Source organism: Dermacentor andersoni, chromosome 2, assembly GCF_023375885.2.
Source record: "Dermacentor andersoni chromosome 2, qqDerAnde1_hic_scaffold, whole genome shotgun sequence".
NCBI lineage: Eukaryota > Metazoa > Arthropoda > Arachnida > Ixodida > Ixodidae > Dermacentor > Dermacentor andersoni.
The window spans coordinates 144,256,058-144,268,119 of NC_092815.1; the positions used below are offsets into that span (position 1 = coordinate 144,256,058).

Below are 12,062 nucleotides of genomic sequence, written 5' to 3' on the forward strand. Positions count from 1 at the left end.
TCAGAATAACAAAGAGTTTGCTATGGTTCTCTGAAGTTCGTTATAGTATCGAGATTTCAATGTAATAAATTGCATGCTCTCCTCTGCAGCTTTCCAAGCCTGTGCATTTATTTCCTTTCGGTGCAGACACCCAGTAGCCAAATTTAATTGTCACCAGTAACATGGCATGGGCAATAACATGGCAGTAACTAGTAAGCAATTTATTTTACCATAGACCACACAAAGTTCAGGGTGCCGTGGCCGCTCATTGTTACATCCGAATATTGCTAAAGCTGTTAATTTTGTAAGGGCGACTATACTTCTTTTTGTATTTAGTGTATGTATTGAATGTTTGTCCCATTTGTTCATTCAATCCAGTTAAATTCAGTGGCCGATTATTCGAACAGCCATAATTCGGACATGCTTGATTGTTTGGACAGCCCCATGGCACTGCCACTAGCACCATAGACTTAATGTGTACGGACGACACCTTACAGTGTGTCATGCAATAATTCGGACTCCCACTGCACAACCGTGTGCTAATATGGCCACAGAGTCAAGTGCAGATAGTGATACTTTCGTTTTAAGATGTTGCCAGCGTGGTCTTAGGCCATGTTTCTGGCACTTCGTGAAACTGAAACTAGCGAAGCCTAGTCAATCTAGTAGTCGCTGATACAAATTTGGTGCATACATTGTCTGTACTTCCAGCTATCTGTAGCGGCAGCATTGAGATTTGTGCTGTGATTTTGTAGCTACACTTTCCGCTCGATTCTGTGCCACTTTTTATTGTCCACTGTTCGTGGCCGGTTGATCCCGTTGGTAATGTTTGCGGAGCATCACTCTGACCACTGACAAGGCACAAAAAGCACGCAAAGAAATCTCATAAGAGGTGTTGCTAGAAAAATCGCAGCTACGGAATGTCTAGGCCAAGGGCAAGCTTATGTGCGCGCAGCAACATGCATTAACAAACTTGGGCCATATTCTGATACTTTCATTCCCACCATATTTCAAGTGACCAGCACTGCTGGCATCGACGGGCAATGCCGTTTCTGCTGTGTGATAAGATAGCAGGCTTGGTGCTGAGCCAAGAAGGACATCGCTCGTAGACGCCGACGTGTGCTGCGCTAGTCACATGTGCGAAAGATAGCGTGCTTGGTTCTGTAACCAGAATGCCGTCACTGCGATGCTGATGCATTTTGCACTATAGTCACACGAAATTGAAGTTACCTCTGAAAGTGACGATCCGAGAATACAGCACACGTTTTGTAGCCGCTTGTGGAATAAAGTTGCTTAGTTTTGGGCAAATCCGGCATTTTGGAGTTTCGATTCTTTGGACGCTTTGGTGGTGCCCGTCGAGTGCGAATTATTGGTTGGTGACTGTATAACAATTATCGGCCGTAACAATATTCAAGTGCCAAAAAAATTCTACTGTTATAAATGGCTTCAACTGTACCTAGTACAAATGGCATTCTGTTTCTGAGCACAAGGTTGCTGTGGGCTTGAATCCTGGCTGTGGCACTTATACTCTAGTGAAGGCAAATGCAGAAATAGTTGTACATTATTGAGATTTAAGCGTACGTTAGAGAGCCCCAGGTGGTCAAAATTATTGTGCTGCCACTCCTAGATTTGCAAAGTCCTGCCTGCCACCCCCCCCCCCCCCCCCCCCATACCCTTCTTACTTCACTAATGAACCTGTCTAAAACTTGCACCTGCAGATACTCGCAAGAGAGTGAGGACCTTAGTGACCGGTACATGCACCTGACCAACTACAGCATCAACAAGAAGAGTGCCACCTACACAGCTGGAGGCAGTGGGGACTGCCAAGGGCACAAGTGGTACAGCATCTTTCCTTTTGGTATTTTTTAAGTAGATGCAACTTCCTGTTTGTTTTGGCTTCCAGGTGTCTTTTTAAAGCCTCTGTTTAGGTAGCTAATAAACTTAAGTTGTAGGCAGAGAAGGAAGCAATGCGTTGAAGATGTATCAGTGACACATGGAAGAGTTGACATGTCAGACACTAAAGGCAAAAGTTTTTAAACTAGTATGCTCCACTCTTAAAGGAAACAGAAAGTTTAATATTTGTCTCGCGATTACAGCTGCATACACCATCGCTACGTTTGCAGTCCACAATGCAACAAAGTCGAATCATAGTGCTCGTGAAAAGTCAGAAAGCTACTCTGACCGTGGAGCTCTAGTCAAAATGGAGTATGTTGTAACACAAGCAGACGATGCTTGCTGTGTGCCGGAAGTGCTTAAGTGTAGTGAGAAATTGTTCTTGTGAATTCTCTTTCTGTTACTTTCCTTTTATAGAAACAAATTAACTAATATTCCAACTATTGTGAACATCATTTGTTCACCATAAAGGTGGAAATATAATCGATGATGCGCCCTGGGCAGCTAATCGGATAGCTCGCCCACACAACGTCAATTGAGTGATTTACGTCATATGGGTAGGGGCAGCTGAAAATTCTGCCGAGCAGTGCGCTGTGATCGGCAGCGATGTACATTTTTAAAACCTTATAATAAGTTGCACGCATTACGTGGAGCACTTAGATGCGCCAATTAATGATCGGAAAGACCTACTCTAACGACTCAGTACGTTTGTAGAAAATCTTCAAAATCCTTTCAGGGTCCCTCTAATATGAACATGCCGAGCTCACTCTGTGTCATTATCGCTGCTAGCCTCGTGCGCTTTTGTATGCATGCAAGCTCGTGTTTGCGCGCCCACACATGCACAGACAGGGCAGCATGGCTCGTACGCATTGAAACGTGGCGTGACCTCCGTGAACAGCTCCTCTCTGTTATCGTGCGCTTATCTACCTTATTGTCTTCATTTCCTCATTGCGGCACACGCAAAAAGCGTCTCCCGTTGCCCCCTCCAACGACGGATGTTTTTCTCATCGATGCTGAAGCCCCGCCCGGCTTTTAGATTTCACGATGCCTCTGTGTGGCATTGCCTGTTTGGTACCATTACGATAATGCCACTTCGCACGCCGATATGACACAAGTCAAAATGGCGACGTCATTCGTGTACTTCAATTGGCTGCTGGCGCAGCTAGTAACGGCTGCAATACTGACTTTTCTAGATGGCGCTAGCTATGCACCATATTTATCATTTTCAATTACAAACTGGCACGTTTTTTAAAATCCTCTAATCTAAGCCAACCCTGGATTTTGGTACATGATTACTTGAAACTCTCGGCCTAGATTCGAATAAATACGGTAACTTTACAGCTGCCATCCTTGCCTTGCGACACATGGTATGGCGGCCTCTCGTTCCTGATACAGTTCGTAAACGCACATTCTTTTCTATTTAAATTGTTTTATTTGTAGTTTCCAGCAACCCGCCGCTAGACTGGCTTTGGGTTTACATGGTGGGTGCAAAAGTCTCATGGCCAGTTGCACACATTCGCGTGGATAGTGGATGAAGAAGGAGGGGAGGAGGGGGGGGGTTTGGTGCAGAGTGAGCTTCACGTGACCCTGCAGATTTCAGTATCTTTGGCAGGTGGCAGATCATGCCGAACCTAACCATGAAACGGTGCGGACAGCTCCTGCTTTTCTAATAGATAATTTTAGGTTAGGGGGATGCAAGTGTTGGGGCCCGCTAGCGCTTGGGACCACGGTACAGTAAAAGCTCGTTAATTCACAACTCGTTATTTCATAATTTCGGATAATTCGAAGTAGCCGCCGCGGTCCATCCAACAATGCATTGAAAGCAATATGTGACTCATCCTGCTAATTCCCACTGAAATGCGCACCGCCACCAATAATTCGAACTGCGCGCCATCGTGAATGAGGAGAATGCTGGGGCACGGGAGCAAGTTAGTGACAATCGTCGCCGCGCAGCTTTGCTCTTTCCATCTGTGGCAGGTTGGTTCTCCCCCTTTCTCAAGACCATCAAGATAAAAACGCAAATGCGGTGCTGCTTTTCTTTCTTTATTTATTTATTTTTAATTGCAATAGCAATTATATGGACACTCCAAGCGCATTTCTGCCGTTGGCGTCGTCGCCGCGCGCCCTACGCTGTATGTGCGATTAAATGCGTGCAAGGGGAGCCTAGGGAGCCGACAGTCGCAGCTCAATCTCACCCGCGCGAAAGGGACAAATGTGAAGAGGAAGCGTGCCGTCTTCTCTCACGTGTGAGGCACCCAAGGTTGCTAGGCGCCAGGGGGCGGGGGGGGGGGCAGGGGGGCATTCTTTTCGGCAGCAACTGTGCATGTGGCGGCTGGACGCAGTCGTGCGGCCATTATCTTGAGAGCAATCTGCGTTGGGGGCAGAGTCTAGTTGCATTGGTGGCTCGTACCTTTGTGCATACTGTGTGTTCTCGGCACTCACTCAAGCGATAAACAGTACGAATGTCACTTCGCTCGCTGCTGTTGCCGCATTTTCTCACGCCAGCGTTTTGACAGCGAGTGTCCGTACTGATCGGGTGTGACGTGTTTGTGTTTGCTGTGCGCACTGATACCATGCTTAGTATTTTAGTTATCAAGTGAATGTTTAGAAGTTGATACGGCCGATAAAAGTACTGTCCTTACTTCATACGGCTGTCTGCTTATTTGCTATCGCAATCAATGCTTTGCGTTTCTGGTGAAACTGCGCCTTTTCTCTCTTTTTTTTTCATGTCACATTTTGGAGGCTAAGCTCTTTATCTACAAGGTGTTTTGCGGAGAAGCAGCAAAAAGTAATGTCTATAACATGGCAGCCATGGCTTTTATCGGCGCTCACAGTACCAAAAAGCATAGCCTTTGAGATTCGCGGCTATTACTCAAAGTAAAGCATTGTTGGGATATGTGTTCGGACGTCACCTATGCGTATAGTGGAACTCGGCAGTGTGCAACCGATGCATCTGCGAAAGTACAGCGGAGACCAACGTTGCAGCAGGTTGTGATGCATGTCAAAAGTGCATTTTAGAGCGCAGCTCTTGTTCCTGCCTCTTGTTCCTGCTAAGTGTCGACTAGCGACAGGGATGAGGACGACATGGAAAGTGACAGCACGGGCGATTCGGGCCCGACAGTGGCAGAAGCTGCATGTTACGTCAGCCGCGTGAATGCAATTGTCGCGACGAGAACAGCAACCCGCAATGAAAAAAGCGTCCCTCGACTTCTGCAGCGCTACCGCACCCGTGCATGTAGAGTATGCAATGCCAACAAGGAATCTGCCATGCAAGTGTTTGCATAGAAAAGGGGGCTAGCTGAAAAACTGGCTCGCAGCTTCAGTAAATTTGAGGCCGCTGTCATCGCTGCTAGGTCACCGCGGCATCAAACTAAAATACCACGCTTTGTTGTGCGAAGTGAATAAATACTGCATGTTTTTGCTCTTTCATCGCACTCTCTCTGAGGATTAAAAATTAAATGCTTGGAGCAGCACAACCCAGCTGGTTCTGGTAAATGTAACTCGACGAGTGCGGAGCACCGCAAATGCGTGACGCAAGAAAGAAAAAACGGTGCTGGCGTCCAACTGAAACGAAGCCGTGGAGTTCGCATAGTCATGAGCAGAAATTGTACGCAGCAACGCCAGAACGCTTCGTGCCTAATTAGTACCCTTAAGCCTTTATTCTTGCATTTATTGTTGCGCATAAAACCGCGTTGGCAGCTGGCCGTGTACCTTTATAACTGTGTAGTCGCCACCCATGATTGCGTCGAAAGCGGCCATGGGGTCGTCTGCAGCGGTTGCGGCAAACAGTAGTTTTGCTTTGACTTGGTGCAAAGCTGTCGAAAATGAAGAGTACCGGCTACATCGTGATGGACACACAATTTGTTGGCGACCAGCCCATTGACGAAAAAATAATTTAAATGTGTGCAGTCTTAAAAAGCATGCCTCAGATGATGATGCCTGCTGCGAGCGCTAATCAGTCACGAGATGATGATAATTGCAATTTCTGCACTGCTCTTGTGCAAAACAGAAACGAGGTTTGCTGATTCATTCAGTAAATAAAACCGTATTGATGTAGTAAGCGTTGTTTATTGCTTTCTTGATGCCCTCGATAATTAGACATTCAGTTAATTCAGACATCTTTTTTCGGCCCTGGCTTAGAATCGGGGCAGGCCTAGATGCAAGTAAATACGGTAGGTTCTTTTTTGCCTGAAAAAATTACTTACTTCTACATGTGTCTGAAGTGTCTGTTTTTGAAGTCTTTGTGAACACACATACAAATCTTGGATCGATACCTCGAAGTCAAGCTTTCATTAGTTGCAAGTGAACATCTATGCCATAGGCAATGCTGCTAAAAAAAAAAAAAAAAAAGCATGAGTGCTTGGTGCTGTCAAATTGTCTTCACCGTTGTCCTATATGCAGAGTGACTCGACGCAGAGATGTAATGCTTGTGGTGCTTTCAGGTTGTATGCAACTGTTGTGTGCCCTCTTTCCTCACAACAGGTCCATAAAAGCCCTGCAGGGCTACCTAGAAGCGCTGGGCGTGGACTTTGCCAGCCTCTGGGACCAGATGGTCGGCATCGTTGTCAAGGCGCTAGCCTGGTGAGCACTGGCTAGCACCGCTCTATTTGCACGGCTCCTGCACAGGGTGCTGAAGTGGGCTAGTTTATTGCTGTTTGTTTCTTCTTCCAGCGCCAAGTACAACATAGAAACAAGGAGCACACAGACAGACAAATGGAGTTTTTTAAATGTTTGCGTGCTTGCCCCTTTCCTTATTTCGGGCAACCTGGTTATAGCAGTTATCGGTTATAACAATGGGATTTTCTTGGCATTTCAGTATTGTTATAATTAGGTTTGACTGTATCCACTTCGAGCCAAAAGATTTGAGTTTTTATTAGCCTAATTATATGAAATGCTGTTGCATATATTTTTTTTTTTCACCAAATACATATGTGGTATACAGTAGAACCCCGCTGTTACGTTCCTCACTGCTGCGTTTTCCCGGCTGCTACGATGCTTTCATCCGGTCCCGGCATAGCTTCCATGGGATCCAATGTATAAGGAACCCCGCTGTTACGTAGCAGCTGTGAAAACGTTCCCGCATGATGCATCGCAACCCGAACCCGCCTGGGCTAAAGTAGGCAATGCTCTCCAACCGCCATTATGGCTTTTGACGAGTTTGACCGGGCTTGGCCAGGTTTGGCTATGAAACTGGCTGCAAGAAGCCGCACGCCAGTTCGAGAGGCCGCCACTAGGTGGCCATTCGGGAAATATGCTGGCACTATCATCACTGTGATTACGGTCACCGCATGGTTTGTTGGACGGGTCGACTCACGGAGGAAGGAAACTCAAGAGAGGCCCTGACGTCACTCTTTGGGAAGCTATAGCTAAAGGGAAGCCGGAAGTTGGCGTTGCTCTGCCTATCGGGCCAGCTCTCCTCTCTTGTTTACATTTCTCGCGAAACCACGCAGCGCTGCGCGCAACCGGGCTGCTCGGACGCGCGCGCTCCGCAGCAATACTAAACAATCATTAGCACATTAACATGATTACGCCAAAGAGGGCAAAATTTCCCGCGGATATTCATTCGTCTGTTGCCGTTGCCTGGCGCGGTGACGACGAAGAGCACGAGCCGCATGATGCCGGGGAGTCGCCAAATCCTAGCTTTGGAGAAGCCGTCGCGGCTCTGGACCTCCTCCGCAGGTACGTCGCACCTCACAGCGACGCTGACAGCAATGCAGCCTGCCGGGCTATTGAGAAACGTGTGCCGATTTCGAGCGAGCGAAAGAAACGGCAAGCCACCATTCTGGACTTCTTTAAATTCCAAGCGCACTTTGTGGAAATAAATTGTCTATAGTTGAAGCTGCACTTTTTTCATTAATTTTTGGAGCTTTCCTCACTGTTGCGTTTTCCCGGCTGTTACGTTTTTTTTCCTCGGTCCGGTGAAAAACGTATGAACGGGGTTCCACTGTACTTTGTACAGTGGACTCTCTTTATACGGAACCTCAAGGGACCAGGGAAACTGGTTCCATTTATCAGGAGTTCCACTTACTAAGATGCAAAGCTGAATACAATTGCATGAATACAAAACCACCCAACCATGACGATGGTGTTCCGTTTAAGAGACAGTTCTGTTTAAGCTATTTCCGTTTATCAAGATTCCACTGTACTACTATTCAAACTATATAATTCAAGGTCATTTGGCCAAATTACTTTTTGGTTCGAACCTAAAGTTGACTATTTGCCCATTCCTAAACTTCCTTTCTTGCCTGAATGCATACGGCAGCTGCATTGGCCAAAAGCTTTCAGCCAAGCTGTCGAGTTGCCTGCTATTTGTTTTTCCATGTGCTCTTTGTTTTTGGGTTGTTCATTGCTCAAGAAAGAAACGTAAGCTCCTGGATGGCACACTGGTGGGCGATACCAGCTGCTCTTTGATTCACTCTGTGCCATAAAGTTTCTTGAACTTTCATAGAGAGGGGAATAGCTGTTCTATGCATAAGAATGCCAGGAAGGTGTTGCTTTGGTTGGGCATCTTCTTTAAAACCCAGGACTCCTTGAAAATGGATACGGTCGCATCATGTTCAATCATGCTGGTTCTGCAGGCAGTTCAAAAGAGGGACTGATGCGGAATGTGGTGCCTCTTCTCTTATACAGTTGCCAACCGATTATTCAGACACCGATAATTTGAACAAGCTTGATTATTCAGACAGATCTGCGACACTGCCACTAGCCCCATAGACTTCACTATAAGGACGAAGACGCCTTATAGTGTGCCGTGTGATAATTGGGACTCCGAATGCGTGGCTGGCTGCTATAATTTGGCCACCAAGTCGAGCATAGATAACGATGTATTTGTTTTGATATGTCACTGGCATGGTTGTCAGCCATGTCATTGGTGCATCCTCAAAACCAAAACTAGCATAGTCGATCTGGTAGTTGCCAATGGGGATTCGGTGCATTTATAGACTTCATTTTCGTCTATCTTAAACAACAGCATCCCAACTGCCGAGATAAAGGCCACAATCTTTTAGTGGTGCCTTCTGCTCGATTCTATGCAATTCTTATTATCCACCGTTCATGGCTGGCTCATCCCATTGATAATAAGTGTGGAGCATTGCTCTGACCACTGACAAAGTGCACAAACAAATAACGTAAAAGGAATTGCTTGTAAATCGCGGCCACAGAGTGTCTAGGCCAAAGGCAAGCGTACATGCATGCAGCAACGTGGGTCCCAAAACTAACTTTGTTAATCTTAGTGTGAACGGGATGATATTTAACAGTATTGTTGAGCTTTTTCTGCTGATTGCAAATATCTAATTAGATTTTGTATATCTTCATTAGAACAAATGATGCAAAGTTTTTAATACAGAAATTCAATCAATTTCTTACGGGACTTTTCAAAAACTTAACTTTGTCAAAAGGAAAAACAAAGTATACGGCCAGAACGCCAGAGAGTAGCTCTAGCCGGTGATGCTATTTTTATTGTTCTCAGTGCAATTATAATGCAAAAATACCAGATGTAAACATAATTTCAATATTTTTGCTAATTTTCATTTGTATTTAGTGGCAATTAAAGTTTAGCCGGCAACGTTAGAAATAAATAAATAGCATCACCGGCTAGATCCATTCGACACAAATATATTGATACCAAACATTTTGCTGGTACTTAGAAAGAACATATGAAGATCCCCCGTAAAGCAGTGTGCGGTGTGTAAAAAAAATGAAGCTGAGAAAAACGAGTTTGAACTTTCAGTTCACTATAACTTTTAATGGACTAACAATATGGCAATATAAATTGCACCACCATGTAGCCCTGTCTTTCAGCAACAAGTTCATGTCATATATATGGCCATTTTGCAAAAATAATATTCAATCATAACAAAATCATGCATAGTCATTGAAAGCAATGCCAGAAAGCTAGCACCACGAGCTTCACATTCCTATTTTAGTTCCTTGTTGTACAGAAGGCACACAAATGGCATCCCTATGCAAATAAAGTTGCGCAGAGTTCATGGCCCCAACAAAATATGTCCTTTCCACAAAGTTTATGGCTACAACAAAAAATTTGGATCAAATCCCAGTGGTGGTCGCCATATTTCAATGGAGCTGAAATGCAAAAAAGTTCCTTTTGCTTGTGTTGTGGCGCTTCCCAAGTGGTCAAAATTTGTCCAGGATCATATCACGGTTTCGGAACGTAAAATCCCAGAACTCAAATTAAAAAAAAAAAATTATCTTTTGCACACTCTCACAATTGTGCATTCTGTAAAAGGTCACACCTATACCTATAAAAGCCCAGGACTGTAGGCAGAGTCTGTTGGTGGCATGTGCCTCTTTGCAAGCTTGTTTATCAAAGCATTTCTGTTTTTGTGATCCTTGTTGGACATGTGAAGCCTCCGACGATCCTTTCGCGCATGCCACACGTGGAGCACTCCAGCACAAGCTTGGCACAGAGCCCGTACTCCTTGGCGGGGTCCTTCGAAAGCATCAGCGTTTTCTTGGCGCACACGGGACACAGCATAAGTCCAAAAAAGTCTTGCATCACGGATAAATCCACGATCGCAAGTTCCGTTCCGCTATCGCTGACGTCCTCTTTCGTGTCAACACCCAGCAGCTCAAACTTTCGCTCCGTTGCAGACTGCGACGCCAGGCGCGCTTTCGCCTTATCGGCGATCGCTGCGCGCTTGCTTCTTTCTTCGGTCGTGAAGAAAACGGTATCTACGCGGTCAGCGCCAACACGCGAGGCGTGGGTGGACGAAGTGTTGATGCTAGACGTACTGGGTTGCAGCTCGGAACTCGATCCGGCAGAATCTTCAGGCAGACCAGCAGCCGGCAACTCCGGGTACATGACAGCATCCGTCTTCTGTCGCGCATTCCACGGCTGCCTTCGCGCCTTGCCGAACGCTTGACGCGTAGTAGTCTTCATACGACGGTCTCCTCCGGCCTTTCGGGCAGCGAAAAAGACACTTTATCGAACGTTGTCGAGAAGCGAGCGGCCGAACATTCACAGCGGCGCGATGAAACCACACAAACACGCAGCCAGTGTTGCCAGGTCGGACAACGCGGCGTAGCCCAAAGCTAAAAAAACTGTAGCCCAAATGTAGCCAAACACAAAAAAGAGCAAAACTAATTTGTAGCCAAATATAGCCATTGTTATTTTCAGTTTTATCTGTATATCCATTTTCACATTCGACTACGGTAATCCCTGTTTGTACAACGTCCCGTCGTAAAAAAAATGTCCGTGATGCCGTGACGTACGGTCGACCCTTGACATCTACAATAGCTACATGATGCTTGCACACAGAACACTTTTCTGTTGGCACCGAAAACTCAACTTCCAGCGTATCGCTGCTGAGGGAGAACCTATCGAAATGAATGTCGGTGGAAGCACAAACAAAAAACTTGGAGGAGGCTTGGAGGACAACTGGCCAGAAAGTGTTGTGGGACGTTGATGGAAATGAACTGATCATGATTTATGGTGATAGAAACAGGCGCGCTGTTCGGGATTTAAGTAGGGATTATAATTTTAAACTGGCAAAGAAAATCTCAAAGGCCAGTAAGTGGCGAGGCCTGACAATAAAACCTTGGTACTTCCGATGTAGTCTATGAGATTACTGTAAGTAAGTCCGCTGTTATTAAGTACTACATAATTATTGCTTAATATTGCAGTTGCTATAATATTAGACACTTGCGCTTTATTTTATGCTTCGGAACTCAAAAGCGCATGCAGGGCTACGGCAACACGCTGAACTGCGTATCACGCGTAAAATCGTCGTTTCGTTTTTAATCCGATTGGTTTCGGTTTGACGTTTAAATATCAAAGCACTTGGGCCAGAAACAATGAAAACACATGACAATTACCGCAAAAGTACTTAACGCCTCGGCAAACATGAATCGCAGGAACGTCGAATTGCTAGACAAAATACTTTGTCACAATTACGGCCGCACTGTCATCTGCCTCCCATAATGCCGGCGTATAATCCTTATCGTGCTCACCTACCACCGCTTTGAGCATGGCTTTGAGCACGTTGCCAGTGAAAGACTACATCTTCACTGCATATAAAAGAATTCTGATAAAAAATGTTCCACGGCATTTTCCGCGTTACTACTTCTTGATTACACACTCTGACTGGTAAAATTTCCATTGCGTTAAAGAATAGGTACCATGAAAATTGCTTCTCAGCTCTTTAATATTAAGATTTAAGAGTGGAATGGTGATA

At 45.6% G+C, this 12,062-nt stretch overlaps 1 protein-coding gene across 3 annotated transcripts in view; it reads left to right on the forward strand.

Annotated features, from left to right (window-relative positions):
- The window catches only part of LOC126540638 (tubulin monoglutamylase TTLL4-like), a 107,689-nt gene that overhangs the window by 51,186 nt on the left and 44,441 nt on the right, over positions 1-12,062 (forward strand). For all 3 annotated transcript variants that reach the window (XR_007601582.3, XM_050187479.2, XM_055076189.2), the window contains exons 10-11: positions 1,695-1,814; positions 6,352-6,450. Coding sequence is in view for 2 of the 3 variants with exons in the window: in XM_050187479.2 (XP_050043436.1) it covers positions 1,695-1,814; positions 6,352-6,450 (219 nt within the window). In the remaining variant the exon portion in view is untranslated. The remainder of the gene's footprint in view (positions 1-1,694; positions 1,815-6,351; positions 6,451-12,062) is intronic.